The 16,912-nt window shown below is 46.2% G+C and overlaps 1 protein-coding gene across 2 annotated transcripts in view; it reads left to right on the top strand.

The window, feature by feature from the left end:
* Positions 1-4,179: 4,179 nt before the first annotated feature.
* ryk (receptor like tyrosine kinase) overlaps positions 4,180-16,912 on the top strand; it is a 367,912-nt gene continuing 355,179 nt past the window's right edge. For both annotated transcript variants that reach the window (XM_080184943.1, XM_080184936.1), the window contains exon 1: positions 4,180-4,440. In XM_080184943.1, the coding sequence (XP_080041069.1) occupies positions 4,233-4,440 (208 nt within the window). In that variant the 5' untranslated portion in view covers positions 4,180-4,232. The remainder of the gene's footprint in view (positions 4,441-16,912) is intronic.

Raw genomic sequence — 16,912 nt, 5'->3', positions numbered from 1 at the left:
GGTTAGCCCGCCCTTTTTCCAGCGAGTAGAAGATGGGGGAGCCGCAGTCCAGGTCCACTCGGAACTGGAGCCGCGACCTCACGTACGCGCCACGGGACCTGGCAAGTTGCAGATCCCACAGCGCGTCCTTCTTCTCCCTGTACTCCAGACGCAGGGCCAGGTCCGCGTCAGGCTGACTGAGACACGCCTCCAGGTCAAACAGCTCCTTCTCCAACTCCTCAAGCCTGGATTTCCGCCACCTCGTCGACCCCCTCACATACTCCTGACAGAAGATACGGATGTGAGTCTTGCCCACATCCCACCATAGCCTCATTCTGCCAAGTTTTTAGGTGTCCAGATCATTAATAACCTGTCTTCGTTCCCCCATGCTGACACTATAGTTAAGAAATCCCCCGACGCCTCTACTTTCTCAGAAGACTAAGGAGATTTGGCATGTCAGCAATGACTTTCACCAACTTTTCCAGATGCACCACAGGAAGTATTTGTTCTGGTTGTATCGCATCTTGGTATGGCTCCAGCTCTGCCAAAGGCCATGAGAAACTACAAAAGGTCACGAATGTAGCCCAATCCATCATGCAAACCAGGCTCCTGCTATCTCGGCAAAGCAGCCAGCATAATTAAGGACCCCAAGCACCCCAGACATTCTCTCTTCCACCTTCTTCCAAGAGGAAAGAGATACAAAAGTCTGAGGTCACGTACTGACCAACTCAAGAACAGCTTCTTCCCTGCTGCCGTCAGACATTTGAATGGATCTACCTTGCATTAAGTTGATCTTTGTCTACACCTTAGCTATAACAATAACAGTGCATTCTGGACTCTCTCGTTTCCTTCTCTATGAATGATATGTTTTGTCTGTATAGTGGACAATAAACAAAGCTTTTCACTGTATGCTAATACATGTGACAATAATAAATCAAATCAAAAATCAAATCAAATCTTAACTCCATCCTCATTCCTCTGGTCCGTTCCTTCCCCACCCACATCCAGGATTCCTTTGATGTTCTGGATCATATTGACAGCTTCCAGTTCGCAGGCCCTGACCACCTCCTATTCAAATGGAAGTGCAATCTCTCTATTTCTCCATCCCGCACAGGATGGTCTGAGAGCTTTTTGCCATTCTTTCTTGAAAAGAAGCCTGAACAATTCCCATCCACCACCACTCTCCTCTACCTGGCCAAACTCGTTCTCTCTCTCAACAACTTCTCCTTTAACTCATCCCACTTTCTCCAAATCAGAGGTGTAGCAATGGGTTTCTGCATGGGTCCTAACTATACTTGTCTTCTAATGAGGTATGTGAAACATTCCTTGTTTCAGGCCTACTTGGGTCCCCTCCCACAATTCCTTTACTGGTACATTGATGTCTATTTTAGTACCGCTTCATGATCTCGTCCAGACCTGGAAAAATTCATCAACTTTCCTTCCAGTTTCCACCCCTCCATTACCTTCATCTGGTCCATCTCAGATAGTTCCCTTCCCTTTCTTGACCTTTCTGTCTCCATTTCCACAATAGATGATCCACCAATATCCATTACAAGCCCACTGACTCCCACAGCTATCTGGACTACAGCTCTTTGCATCCTACATTCAGTAAGGACACCATCCTTTTCTCTCAGTTCCTTTGCTTCTGTTGGATTTGTTCTGATGCCATACTCCAAAGTGGTGCTTCCAATATGTGCTCCTTCTTCCTCAACCATAGTTTCTCACCTACAGTTGTTGACAGGACCCTCAACAGCACGTGGTCCATCTCCTGCACCACGACCCTCACCCCTCCCCTCTCTCCCAGAACAAGGATAGAGTCCTCCTTGTTCTCACATTTCACCCCACCAGCCTCCCCACATGCAGAGCACAATCCTCCTCCATTTTTGCCAACTCCAGCGTGATGCCACCACCAAGCACATCTTCCCTTCGCTCCCTGTCAGCATTCCGCAGGGAACATTTCCTCTGAGAGAACCTAGTCCACTTCTCCACTGTACCCAACACCTCTCCCATCACCCATGACACATTCCCATGCAATTGCACCTGCCCCTTTACCTCTTTTATACTTACCATCCAAGGTCCAAAACAATCATTCCAGGTTAAGCAGCATTTCACTTGCATCTCTTTCAATCTAGTTTATTGCATTCACTGCTCACAATGTGGTCTCCTCTATATTGGAGACACCAAACATAAACTGGGTGTGACCAGGATCGGGGACGTGCTGGATGGTGGAGGAGCGGGCTGGATGAACACTCACGTGCTGACTGAGCGCGCGGGGGTGGCCATCCGGCGCGTGGGCAAAGCCATCCAAGACCTTAGGACGGTCGTGCTCGGCCCCGAAAGCACACGCGAGCTTGAGGCGGCTCGGGCATGTGATGGGATCCCGTCTGAGCGTTCCCCTGTTCGGACGGAATTTCACATTGGCCCGAAGTCAAGACACCCCTCCCTGGGTCAGGTGCCCCACAGCACGAGCTGCCTTGCGGAAATGTCCTCCATGCCTTTTTACAGCGTGTGGAGGTGTTTCCTGTACGGGCTGCTGCTGCACACCTTCCACGACCGCGTCCTAGACCGTTGCCCGGATACACCTTGGCGGGCCTTGTTGCCGCCGGGTGGCGTGGGTCCCCGATGGAGGTCCCTCTACGGAGGGATCTCCCCCAATTACCTCGGGGACCTGGGGTGGAGGGTGCTGCACGCAGCAGTGCCACACAAGCGTAGGATTCACTGGTTCGCGGACTCCCGAGACTGCTCTTTCTGTAGCCTTGAGGAGTCCGTGGACCACGTCTACGTTTTGTGTTATAGATTGCACTCTCTTTTTGATTTTCTGAAGAACCTTTTTTTGATGTTCTGTTTGCATTTCAGTCCCACGCTCCTGATCTACGGACACCCGGTGCAGAGAGGGGAGGGGAGGGACGCCAATCTCTTCGTGAACCTGCTCCTGGGCCTGACGAAACGCGCCATCAACAGGTCCAGGCAGCGGACGATCGACGGGGCCATCCGTCCCGACTGCCTGCCCCTCTACTGCGGCTACGTTCGCGGCCGGGTGTCCCTGGAGAGGGAGCACGCGGTGTCTGCGGGCACAGTCGAGGCCTTCCGTGCCCGTTGGGCACCACAGGGGCTGAGGTGCCTTATAGACCCCGATAATCACATTTTGATTTGACGTGTTTTAAGTTTCCTTTGTACTTTTTGTTTCTGTTTGGGCCGTTTCCCCCTCCTTTTGGGGAGCTGCCTCCTTTTTCTTTGTCCAAACGTAATTTAAGTTTGTTTGCTTCGTTAAAAGAAAAACATAAACTGGGTGATCACTTTGCTGAGCACCTTCAATCTGTGCAAAATCAGGGCCTTGATCTTCCTGTTGCCTGCCATTTTAACACACAACCGTTCTCCCATTCCTCTCCATGGCCTGATGCAATGTTCCAGTGAAGCTCAATGCACACTGGAGGAACGATATCTCATCTTCTGGCTTGGCACATTACAGCCTTCCGGTGTCAACATCGAATTCAACAATTTCAGATGATTAGCTCATTCCCACCTCGACCCTTTTGTTTCCATTTCGTTTCATTTTGAACTGTTCTCTACCTTTTATATTTTATTATCTTTCTTTATGTTTCTTCTCCCCCACTCTTTCCCCTATTTTCTCCCCCTTTTTCACATTTTAGTTCTCTCTCACCCATATCCACCCCTCCTCCCACATCTTCATCTGTCACAGCCTACCCTCTGATTTCAGCTTCTCTGCCATTTGGCCATTCACATCTTTTATTATATGGGCAGCCATTATATTTGTGGCTATGACTCATCTTTCATTCCTTCACCCTGCAGTATAAATATCTCCCACTTTCTATGCCTGTTAGCTTTGACAAAGGGTCATTTGGACCTGAAACGTCAGCTCTTTTCTCTCCATGTAAATGCTACCGGGCTTGCTGGGATTGGCCAGCATTTTCTCTTTTGGTTTGGGACCACACATTCACGCCTGGATTGGGCTAAATCCAGATAGCTGAGGGGGTGGTCAGTGTCCAGAATACAGCTTGTTCAATGTGGAAAGGGATCAACTGGAGATTGAGCAGTTGAAGTCAGTGAAGAATGGGATCAATCTAACCCCCTGAGTTACCCCCCGTCAGGGCAGCGCTGAGCTCAGACTGGCCAAACGCCGCGTGCCGAGATTGGCACACTCTGTGTGTGCGCAGGCGCGGTGTCCGGGCCCGGCCAACACGCAGGCGCGCTGCCCCAGGCCCGAACGCGGCCATGAAGAAGCGGAGAGGGGGATGGAGGTTTCCTGGCGCGGGGTAGAGCCTGGAGCGGCCACTGAGCTCAGAAAGCGGCCCTCCGCAATGGCGAGCACACTTTCTGACCGTGGGGTATTGCCGATCCTGTGGCGGGCTCTCGTGCTGCTGTGGAGCTGCGGTGGCTTGTGTCGGGGTGGCCCCGGGGTCAACGTTTACCTGAGCGTGGAGGAGATGCGGAGGCTGATCGGTGAGTGAGGGAGGCAGGGAGGGAGTGAGTGAGGGAGGGAGGCCGACCGGCGGGCCCCGGGTTAAATCTTTAGTTAGAATGCACCATCCCGAGGAAGAGGCCTGGGATCAGCCCTGGGCACTGGGAGGAACATGGCTGTTGTGATTAATCCAGAGGGTGAAAACTGAGGAGCTTCTTATCCAACACAAAGAGCCTGATTCTCTAAGAGACAGACTATCTCCCACAGCTACACGAACTTGCCATTTCAATCTAAACTATCTGGTCAAATTGTCATTTAAATCCTCATTTGTATCATAATTTAGAATACGTTATTGGTGAAATGCCCTGTATTTGTGTACAAAAAATGAGGTGAAACTTGATTTGTACAATACTAAAATGGATTGGTTTGTTATTAATCCAGGCGAATTGATAAAAATATCACTTTTAAGTACAAGCAGTGTCCCTCTGTCCAGTGACACAGATCATACTCCCAAACTGTTTGGTTAGTGTCCAGCAGCAGAAAAGGCTTGAATGGCTGAATATATTTCATGAGGTGATGGCATGTTATCATGCTCGCAGTGAACAGTGAGAGAAAGTTTCACAGTCTGAAGTTAGGAGATTAATGCACTTATACTGTAGTCTACATGCTACCTAACGATGGAAGGGAAATCCAGAGGTGGATAGGGTTAAACTTCAAAGCAATACCACGGACTACTAGAACGGGCGAGCTGGTGATAGGTGACATTTTAATGTACAGATGTGTGAAGTGATACATTTTAGTAGGAAGAGCAAGAGGCACCATCAATAGAGTATATTTGAAAGGAGATGCAGGAGAAGAAGAACCTGGAAGTAATTTGCTCAAAAATCATTGAAGGTTGCAGGCAGGTTTAGAAATCAGTTTGCAAGTAAACAGAATTCTGGACTTTTTATAAAAAGGGATGCATAGTACAAAAACAGACTAATGTTCAACTTGTTTAAAACGTGGTTCAGCCCTGACTGAAGTGTTATGTCCAGTTAAAATCATAGAATCTTACAGTACAGAAGGAGGCCATTTGGTTCATTCAGTATGCTTTGACCACAATCCCACCCAGGCCCTATCCCCATAACCTCATGCATTTATCCTAGCTGGTCCCCCTGACATTAAGGGCAATTTAGCATGGTCAATCCACCTAACATGCACATCTTTGGACTGTGGGAGGAAACTGGAGCACCCAGAGGAAACAGGGAGAATGTGCAAACTCTGCATAGACAGTGACCAAAGCCGGATCACTGGTGCTGTGAGGCAGCAGTGCTAGCCACAGTGCCACTCCTAGTTCTGTAACATCCAGTTCTGCATCATTGAGAACAATTTCTCTCGATTCAGACTCCCATGATTTTGAAATCTGGTATCAAATCTCCCCTCAACTGTCTCTTTTTCAAGGAAAATATTCCCAACTTCTCTAATCTATCTATTTAACTGGAACCATTGTTGCAGATCCTTGTTGTATCACCTGCAAATTTTGAAATTGTGTCTTGCGCACCAAGTCTAAATTATTAATAAATATCAGGGCGAGCAATAGACCCATAATTTCAAATCTGATCCTGGAAACAGTATTTAATAAAGATTTTTAAAAAGTTTTAAAACAAAACTTATTCACGAATATATTCACGAAGGAGAGGGGCTTGATGTCTAATACGGTCATTGAGGGAGCAGTAGACCAATTGAAAGATCTATCGATTACGAGGGAAGAGGTGTTAGGGCTTTTATGTGGCATTAAAACCGATAAATCTCCGGGGCCTGATTGCATTTATCCTAGAATGCGTAGAGAGGCGAGGGATGAGATTTCTGGGCCTCTGACGTGAATCTTTGTCTCTTATTTGGACACAGGTGAGGTCCCAGAGGACTGGAGGATAGCAAATGTGGTACCGTTGTTTAAAAAGGGTAGGAGGGATAGCCCGGGTAGCTATAGGCCAGTGAGCTTAACGTCAGTGGTAGGTAAGTTGATGGAGAGGATTCTTAGGGATAGGATGTATGCGCACTTGGAGCGTTGCGATCTGATTAAGGATACGCAGCATGGCTTTGTCAAGGGGAAGTCTTGCCTTACGAATCTGGTAGAATTCTTTGGGGAGGTGACAAAAACGGTTGACGAAGGACGAGCCGTTGATGTCATCTATATGGATTTCAGTAAGGCGTTTGACAAAGTCCCTCATGGTAGGTTGGTACAGAAGATTAAAGCTCATGGGATATGTGGTCAGGTATCTAGATGGGTAGAGAACTGGCTTGCAAAGAGGAGTCAGAGAGTAGTAGTGGAGGGGTCTTTTTCTAGCTGGAGGTCTGTCAGTAGTGGTGTGCCGCAGGGCTCGGTACTGGGACCTCTTCTCTTTGTAGTGTATATAAATGATTTGGAACAGGGAGTAGGTGTGATCAGCAAATTTGCTGATGACACCAAGATGGCTGGATTGGCGGGCAGTGAGGAGCAGTGTCTGGCAATACAGCGGGATATTGATAGGCTGGTTGATTGGGCAGATACGTGGCAAATGGCGTTTAATCCGGATAAATGCGAGGTGATGCATTTTGGCCGGAATAATGTAGGGGGAAGTTATATGATAAAGGGTAAGCCCGTAAGGAGTATAGAATCGCAGCGAGACCTGGGGGTGCAAGTGCACAAGTCATTGAAGGTGGCAGTGCAAGTGGAGAGTGTGGTGAAGAAAGCCTATGGTATGTTAGCCTTTATAGGAAGGGCTCTGATCTTCAGGTCGTCGTTGGCCTCTAGTATAGTACCGGAAGATTGGAGGTTAGCGAATGTTGTCCCATTGTTTAAGAAGGGGAACAGAGACTTCCCCGGGAATTATAGACCGGTGAGTCTCACTTCTGTTGTGGGCAAGGTTTTAGAAAAAATTATTAGGGATAGGATTTATAGTTATTTGGAGAGTAATGAATTGATTGGAGATAGTCAGCATGGTTTTGTAGCAGGTAGGTTGTGCCTTACTAACCTTATTGAGTTTTTTGAAAAAGTGACCAAAGAGGTGGATGGGGGTAAGGCAGTTGACGTGGTATATATGGATTTTAGTAAGGCGTTTGATAAGGTTCACCATGGTAGGCTTCTGCAGAAAGTGCAGATGTATGGGATTGAGGGTAATCTAGGAAATTGGATCAGGAATTGGCTAGCAGATAGGAGACAGAGGGTGGTGGTTGATGGTAAATATTCGTCATGGAGTTCGGTTACGAGTGGTGTGCCTCAGGGATCTGTTTTGGGGCCACTGCTGTTTGTAATTTTTATTAATGATCTGGATGAGGGTATAGTTGGGTGGATTAGTAAATTTGCTGATGACACCAAAGTCGGAGGTGTGGTAGATTGTGAGGAAGGGTGTCATAGTTTGCAGGAAGACTTGGACAGGTTGCAGAGCTGGGCCGAGAGGTGGCGGATGGAGTTTAATGCGGAGAAGTGTGAGGTAATTCACTTTGGTAGGAATAACAGATGTGTTGAGTATAGGGCTAACGGGAGGACTTTGAATAGTGTGGATGAACAGAGGGATCTAGGTGTATGTGTACATAGATCCCTGAAAGTTGGGAATCAAGTAGATAGGGTTGTTAAGAAGGCATACGGTGTCTTGGCGTTTATTGGTAGGGGGATTGAATATAGGAGTCGCAGCGTCATGTTGCAACTGTACACAACTCTGGTGCGACCGCCCTTGGAGTACTGTGTGCAGTTCTGGTCCCCACATTACAGGAAGGATGTGGAGGCTTTGGAGAGGGTGCAGAGGAGGTTTACCAGGATGTTGCCTGGTATGGAGGGGAGGTCCTATGAGGAGAGACTGAGGGATTTGGGGTTGTTTTCGCTGGAAAGAAGGCGGCTAAGAGGGGATCTTATTGAAACATATAAGATGATTAGAGGTTTAGATAGGGTGGACAGTGATAGCCTTTTTCCTCGGATGGAGAAAGCTAGCACGAGGGGGCATGGCTTTAAATTAAGGGGTGGTAGTTATAGGACGGATGTCAGGGGTAGGTTCTTTACCCAGAGGGTGGTGAGGGATTGGAATGCCCTGCCTGCTGCGGTTGTAAATGCGCCTAGTTTGGGGGCGTTTAAGAGATCCGTGGATAGGTTTATGGACGAAAAGGGATTGGTTTAGGTTAATGTTCTATGTTCTATATAGAATATAAGAGCTGGAGTCTAATGTTGCAGTTGTACAGAACATTGGTTAGGCTGCATTTGGAGTACTGCATCCAGTTCTGGTTGCCTTACTACCGGAAGGACGTGGAGACTCTGGAGAGAGTGCAGAGGAGGTTTACCAGGATATTGCCTGGTATGGAAGGACTGGGGTATGAGGAAAGATTGAAGTAATTGGGGCTCTTTTCCCTTGAAAGACGCCAACTGAGGGGGGATTTAATAGAGGTATATAAGATTATGAAGGGTATAGATAGATTAAACAGAGGTAAGCTATTTCCTATAATAGAGACACGTAGGACAAGGGGCCATGGACTTAAGGTGAGGGGGGAGACATATTAGAGATACATATTAGAGGGAGGTTTTTCACACAGAGGGTAGTGGGGGTATGGAATGCTCTGCCAAGTAAGGTGGTGGAGGCAAACACGCTAGAGTCCTTTAAGAGTAACTTAGACAGGCACATGACTGAGTTGGAGATGGGTGGATATAGGAGATCCTTTTAAATAAGGGTCATTAGCATTGGGGCGTCCCTGGTAATGTAAACGAGTATAGTATGATAAATTTTTTTCTCTTTTCATTCACAGGTTTTAAGTCGGTCCACCTCGTGTCCAACGAGGGGCATACACACGATGGGTCGTACTGGGGCTGCTCTTGGTTGTTCGAGATTGGCCTAGTGCTTCATGTCGTTAGTGTGTACCTAAACTGGACAAGATACTGGGCAAGACAACAGCTCAGTGACTATCGCTGATTGCTGTGCAGACACATGGATTTGGGCCGGTGTCTGTGGGAGTTTGCGCATTCTCCCCGTGCTTGCGTGGGTTTTCTCCGGGTGCTCCGGTTTCCTCCCACACCCCAAAGATGTGCTGTTAGGCTGATTGACAGGAATAAATTGTCCCTAAATCAGTTTCCCTCAATCTGGATGGCCATAAAACATTAGACAGGGGTCGTGGGTAGAGAGGTAGGCTGGTGGTGTTGAGATGGCGGCGCGGGCTCGTTGGGCCGAAGGGCCTGTTTCCCGGGCTGATTTTGTTCTTTTGTTCTTTGCTGTCCTTTAAAACACCCTGTGCAGAGATTAGTTGCAGTGAAGTATAAACGTGGGCAGGGACCACTTGGGGTGAGGTATAAACACAGACAGCAACCAGTCGGAGTGAATGGTCTACTTCTCTACTGTAACTTCTAATTAATTGGCAGGCAGTCGAATTTTTCTGCCATGTGCAATTGCTAACAAGTTGAACATGTTTTGTTAATGTTTCACTATGATTTGATATGCATAGTAGTATTTTGAAATGCATTCTGCAACCAGAACCTCTGCAAGTAAAAGTTGTGTTTAATTGTATTTGTGAAACTTTTAGTTTAAGTATTGAAGTTTATGATCTTAGTTCAGAAGAAAACATGATAGCATTTAGTTCATTGTATTACAGTGGTATAGAACAGGTCCTCAGTTCCACTGGGGTTTGCAAGATGGTCTTAAAGCATGTGCCAACCTTATGATATTATAAACGACTAGTGAAAGTTGGACTTGGGATGTTTTGGCAATCGAGATGCCTTTCCAATCAAGAGGTGCAGCCTGATAGTCAGGTAAAGGTCTCTTGTGTGGTTTTGATTGAAATGCAAAGTGGTGGGGGGAAAAATCAAGCTGATGCGTATGAGAGACAGTGGTATTTGAATGCACTGCACAGAGTGAGAGAGGGATATGAGCACTTAATTTGTTCGTAAAACAGCAGCTGGCAAGTGCATGTCCAAAATTTGGGAATGTTTCGATACTTATGAAGTCTGTGTACATTTGTGTGGAAAAACTTTGGTCAGAAAAGTACTTGTTACAATTGCTGTGTAACTGAATTGTATAACAGAATCATTAATGCAGATATTGCATATGTATATTATGACTTTGTAATCCGGGGAATGAATTTATATGTTGGAAGTTTCTGTTGAGTTATTGCCTGCTGTGTTGTATTCCATCCATCCTCACACTGAGGGTTAGCAGCACTAGAAACAATCATTCTCCACTGATTTCTATTCTCCGCTGCCCTCACCCCCTGTCCCATAGAGACACCAGTCCATGTCCTGTCACTTCAGCTCTCCCTTGTGCCCATTTCTCAGCTGTTTTGCTCGTATTACCGTTTTTTTTCCCAAACACTCCCTCCTGTTCACATCACGTGTCCAATATATATGAGTCCAATCTTTTGTCTGTTCATAGAATCATTGAATCCTTACAGTACAGCAGAAGGCCGATTGGCTCATTGAGCCTGCACCGTGTGGACAAGTCCCCAGGACCGGATGGAATGCATCCGAGGGTTCTGAAAGAAATGGCGGAGGTGATAGTGGATGCCTTGGTGGTTATTTTCCAGACGTCGCTGGATTCCGGGGAAGTGCCGGAAGATTGGAAAGCGGCTAATGTTACGCCGTTGTTTAAGAAGGGTGCCAGGCAAAAGGCGGGGAATTATAGGCCGGTTAGTTTAACGTCTGTTCTAGGTAAAATGTTAGAATCCGTCATCAAGGAGGAAATAGCGAGGCATCTTGAGGGGAATTGCTTGATAGAGCAGACGCAGCACCGTTTCACTAAGGGGAAGTCGTGTCTGACAAATTTACTTGAGTTCTATGAGGATGTGTCTAGGGCGGTGGATAGAGGAGAGCCGGTGGATGTGGTCTGTCTTGATTTTCAGAAGGCGTTTGACAAGGTACCTCACAAGAGGTTATTGCAGAAGGTCAGGGGACATGGAGTTGGGGGTAGGGTGTTAGCGTGGTTAGAGGACTGGTTGTCAAATAGGAGGCAGAGAGTGGGGGTCAATGGGTGCTATTCGGATTGGCGGTTGGTGACTAGTGGAGTGCCTCAGGGGTCGGTGCTGGGGCCTCAGCTATTTACCATTTATATAGATGATCTGGAGGAGGGAACCGAGTGTATGGTGTCGAAATTTGCTGATGACACCAAGATTGGTGGAAAGGCAAATTGTGCGGAGGGTGTGGAGAATCTGCAGAAGGATCTAGATAGGCTGGGCGAATGGGCCAGGAACTGGCAAATGGAATTTAATGTTGGCAAGTGCGAGGTGGTCCACTTTGGTAGGAATAATGGTAGGAAGGATTATTACTTACGTGGAGAAAAACTGCAGCAGGCGATGGTGCAGAGGGACCTCGGGGACCTTGTGCATGAGTCGCAAAAACCCAGCTTGCAGGTGCAGCAGGTGGTCAGGAAGGCGAATGGGGTGCTGGCCTTCATAGCGAGGGGGATTGAATGTAAAAGTAGGGAGGTCTTGCTGCGGCTGTATAGGGCATTGGTGAGGCCGCAGCTGGAGTACTGTGTGCAGTTTTGGGCGCCGTCCTTACGCAAGGATATTTTGGCCTTGGAGGGAGTGCAGAGGAGGTTTACTAGGCTGATGCCGGAGTTGAGGGGGTTGAGCTATGAGGAGAGGCTGAATAAACTAGGCTTGTACTCGTTAGAGTTTAGAAGAATGAGGGGAGATCTCATTGAGACGTATAAGACGATGAATGGGATGGATAGGATAGAGGTGGAGAGACTCTTCCCGCTCAGAAAGGACAGTAGGACTCGGGGGCACAGCCTCAAAATAAAGGGGGGGGCGGTTTAGAACGGAGTTGAGGAAAAACTTCTTCACTCAAAGGGTGGTGAATCTCTGGAATTCTCTGCCCGCTGAAGTGGTGGAGGCTACCTCGCTAAATATTTTTAAGACGCGGGTTGATGGGTTTTTGATAAGAGAGGGGATTAAGGGTTATGGGGAGAGGGCGGGAATGTGGAACTGAGCCTCGACAGATGAGCCATGATCTTATTGAATGGCGGGGCAGGCTCGAAGGGCCAGATGGCCTACTCCTGCTCCTATTTCGTATGTTCTTATGACAACAATCCCATCCATGCTCTATCCCTGTAATCCCATACATTTGCCCTGCTTATCCCTCTAACACTGAGAGGTAATTACCATGGCCAGTCAATCTAACTCACACATCTTTGGAGTATGGGAGGAAACTAGAGCACCCTGAGGATACCCTTCATGGCAGGGTCCTTTCATTTCAAACGCTGTTCTTGCTGCTGTAGCACTGGAAATTAGAATATGCACGATGGCTAGGTATGATGCCACAACTTTATTTTTATAAATAATTAATCACTTCATGGAGAATAAAAATTTTGATGCTTTCATGAATGGGAGTATTTTCAATCAAGTCCACATGGCTCCTGAGGTGCATGCTGTATACTGGGTGAGTTGGCATTGTGTTGGCCTAGGGTGCGTGAGGTACAAGCTGCAGCCTTTTGTGGTTGTATTAGCAGTTTGAACTGTTGGTGTGTATTTGGTTGTTTAACTTTTTTAATGCTTGTTGGAATTTGTTTTCATTATAGTATAGTTTACTGAAGAGTGGTGTTTGGGTCACATGATAAGCTGATAAAATACAGTATCAGTTGTGACAAATGTCTTTTTCTCTTCATTTTCTAGGCCAGTTGTTTTCAAACTTTCTTTCACAAATACTTTTATTATCTTCACATTGTCTTGACGGTCCTCCTTGAACTCTCCTTCCTTTGACAACATAGCCAGCCCATTTTATATTACGCTTGTGGTAGCTGCACTTCACATCCCCTGGCATGCACAAAGCCTACCTCTGGCCGAGCATTTTGCCCATCTATAAAGCCAGCATTGCCTGGTAAACATTCATGGATGCTTGGAAAATCTCCACGGGGCTCTTGTTTGAAAGCCAGCATTCTGTTTGATACCTGTCTTCTAAGTGGTAGCGTTTGGCAGGTACTATCAGTGAATCTTGACAATGGTACACACTGCAGCTATGTACCAGTGAGGAGGGAATTGGTCTTTAAAGTGGGAGATAAGCTGTTGATTGTATTTCTTTTTCCTAGTGGGTGTTGAGCTTCTTGAATATTGTTGGACCTGCAGTCACAGGGTAAATAGAGGGTATTACCTCATACTCCTGATTTGACTTAAATTTCAGTTATGTTGCAATCTTGGATTGGGACAAGCCAGTACCTTGCAGACTCTTGACCTTCAGTTAACCATAAATAGACCATAGGAAGAGGAGTAAGCTATTCAGCCTCTTAATCCTGATGCACCACTCAGTTATATCATAGCTTATCTATTTTGAGGAACCTCCTGGTTGAAAGGACACTATTCTTTGAGGAGGCACGGAAAAGGAGTACCAGCGATCTAGAGTCCAAGGACCGAATCCACCTCCTGGAAATACCTGCCAAGTATGCAGCTCTAGGATCAGGCTCACGAGCCATGCCAAGGCCCATAGAACCCAGGAATAGTAACATGGAGTTTCCTAGGTGGACAATCATAGTCGTTAGCGAGTGATCACTAAAGAAAAAAAAAAGGAGCCTTGAAAGAGGAGATGGTTTGGGTACAGTTGAGGCGCATTCTTCTTAAAGGGAAAAGTAAAACGAGAAAAAAACAGAACCCTTTGAGATTGAGAATCAACCACCATCAAATTGAATGGCAGAACAGCCTCAAAGGGCTGAATCGCCTACTCTTCCTAGAGTCTGTGTTTAGATGACATGTCTGTCCGGCACAGCAAGAGCCAAGCTGAATTAGAATGTTCAGATGGGAATCATAGAATAGAATTCCTACAGTACAACAGGAGGTCATTTGGCTCATTGAGTCTGCACTGAGCCATCCCACACACACCCTATTCCCGTAACTCCACATATTGCATGACCAATCCACCTAACTCTCTCATCTTTGGACCGTGGGAGAAACCCATGCAGACATGGGGAGAAAGTGCTAATTCCACACAAACAGTGAGCCAAGGCCAGAATTGAACTGTGAGGCAGCAGTATTAACCACTGTGCCACCATGCCAGGAAGTGAGAAAAGGAATGAGAAGCAAAGAGTGAGGAAGAGATTGCAAATTAAAGATAAAAGGGGATCCAGACATCATCAGTGGCAATGAATAGTAATGTATTAAAATCCTGTGGTGGGATTCAAATCCAGTGGTGGGTAACCCGGTCCCTAGAGCATTACTCTGGATCAGTCGCCCAGTGACAATACCACTGCGTCATTGTCTCCACCTATATTACAACGAACAAAGAAAATTACAGGACAATAACAGACCCTTTGGCCCTCCAAGTCTGCACTGACTATGCTGCCCATCTGAAACAAAACTCCCTACCCTCCCCTTCCAGGGACCATATCCCTCTGTTCCTATCTTAATCATGCATTTGTTAAGACACCCCTTGAAAGTCACTATTGTGTTTGCTTCCATTACCTTGCTGGCCAGCAAGTTCCAAAACAAAAGGTCCCCTTTAAACCTTGCCTCTCGCACCTTAAACCTATGCCCCGAGTAATTGACTCTTCCACCTTGGGGGAAAAAGCTTCTAATTCCCCTCTGTCCACGCTCCTCTTAATCTTGTAGGCTTTTATCAGGTCGCCTCTCAACCTCCGTTGTTGCAGTGGAAACAAACCAAGTTTCTCCAACCTCTGATAGCTAATGCCCTCCATACCAGGCAATGTCCTGGTAAATCTTTTCTGTATCCTCTCCAAAGCTGCCACATCCTTCTGACAGTGTGGTGACCAGAATTGAACGCTATCTTCCAAGTGTGGCCTAATAAAGGTTCTAAAAGGTGCAACATGATTTGCTGATTTTTAAACTCAATGCCCCAGACGATGAAGGCAAGCATGCTGTATGCCTTCTTGACTACCATTGAGGGAAGTAAGGGTAGAAATTACAGAGAAACTGGCCACAGTCATCCAATCTTCCTTGGATACAGGGAAGAAGCCAGAGTATAGGAAAACTGCCGATGTTAGACCCTTGATCAGAAAACGGTGTAAGGATGAACCCAACAGTTACAGGCTAGTCAGTTTGATATTGGTGGTGGGTAATGTTGTGCCTTGCCACACAGTATATTGTTGATCCTTATACGATGGACAAAGAACTGTGAATCGACTTCGTATTAATGCATTTATTCATGCACACAATTAATATTAGCTAATTAATATTGGTTATGGTACCCATTTCCCACGAAGAAAAGGGTAGGGAATGATTGGTCAGCGGATACGGCGTATGTTCCTGTCTTGATCCTTCCTGGTTCTATCCTTATTAACAAACAATACAATTAACAATGTACCAAAAAAAAAACAATTGTTTGTCCAACATGGAGTGTGTGCCTGTTGGCTGTGAATTTTAAATAACATTCAATATAGACCTTCCATGCCCTTCGATTTATTTAAAATCTTGGCTGTCATGTGGGGCATTTGCTGCCTTAATTCAGGCTCAGGCTAAATTTCCAGGAATATTAGGTTCTGTGGGATCCAATATCGGAACAATAATGGCTGTTTCTTTTCGATGTCCCACAAGAGTTGCCTTGCTGCACAGTGAATTTTTTTTTAACCCTTATACAGTGGACAAAGGACTGCGAGTTGACTTCTTATTAATGCAGTAACATTTAATCATGCACACAATTAATATTAGCCACAGTAGTTACTTTTACAGAACAATTAGAAGTTTCAAACTTATCATTGAACTTGGACTTAATTTTGACTGGCTGACAAGTACCCAAGCAGATATTGGCATGTATCCATGTGTTGGTCTCTGCAGTCACCTCTGTTTGGTCTGGTCTTTGGGCTAGTCTGATCGTCTTCTTCTAGGTCTGGTCTGTTCTTCCTTCTATTCCTCTGGATGGTCCAGTGTTATCCTTCACGGTGGTTGGTCTCCAGAGTTGCTGCTGCTGACAGTGTGTTATGCAGCACCTTTATCCTTGGATTATTTTGTCCCCTTCAGTGTGAGCCCTTGACTATTACTAATCAATCGATCATCCTGATCAATGGAATCCATTCGAGTGCTGCCACACTGATTTCAGGTTGTGTACCAGCAGCCATGCCTGTGGGTGCTGGGAGCTCGTAGGTCATATACCTCCCTCACAAATAAGGGGTTAAGGCGCCCCTTTATCTAGTAAATAAGTATGTTTGACCAGAGCGTGTCCATTGTTTTCAGGATGGCCTACTTCCTGTGTATTCCTGACGTCTACTTGTCTCAGTCCTGTATTCATTTAGGGCTGCAGCCTGTTTGTATCGATTTTTATGCACATTTGGTCATCTTTTCCCGTCATGCTTGCAGTCACCATCTTTGGTGGCTCGTTTGGCCATAGTAAGCTTTTAGAAACAATACTAAGTTACTTGGACAAATCTACCTTAATTAACATGGATTTATTGAAGCAAAATTGTGCTTAACATTGAGTTTTTGCTTAGATAACAAGGATTGATGAGGGGAATGTGGTTGATGTAGTGTACGTGGACTTCTAAAAGGTATTTGCTAAAGTGCATTAAGGTGGCTTGTCAGCAGAGTTAAAGCCATAGAATAAAAACATAAGTGGCAGCATGAATATGAAGTTGGTTAATTAACAGA

This window comes from Carcharhinus amblyrhynchos, chromosome 3, assembly GCF_965287045.1.
Source record: "Carcharhinus amblyrhynchos chromosome 3, sCarAmb.v2.hapA, whole genome shotgun sequence".
Classification (NCBI taxonomy): domain Eukaryota; kingdom Metazoa; phylum Chordata; class Chondrichthyes; order Carcharhiniformes; family Carcharhinidae; genus Carcharhinus; species Carcharhinus amblyrhynchos.
The sequence above is the reverse complement of the archived record's forward strand: the minus strand, read 5'-3'. Positions and strand labels throughout refer to the sequence as shown.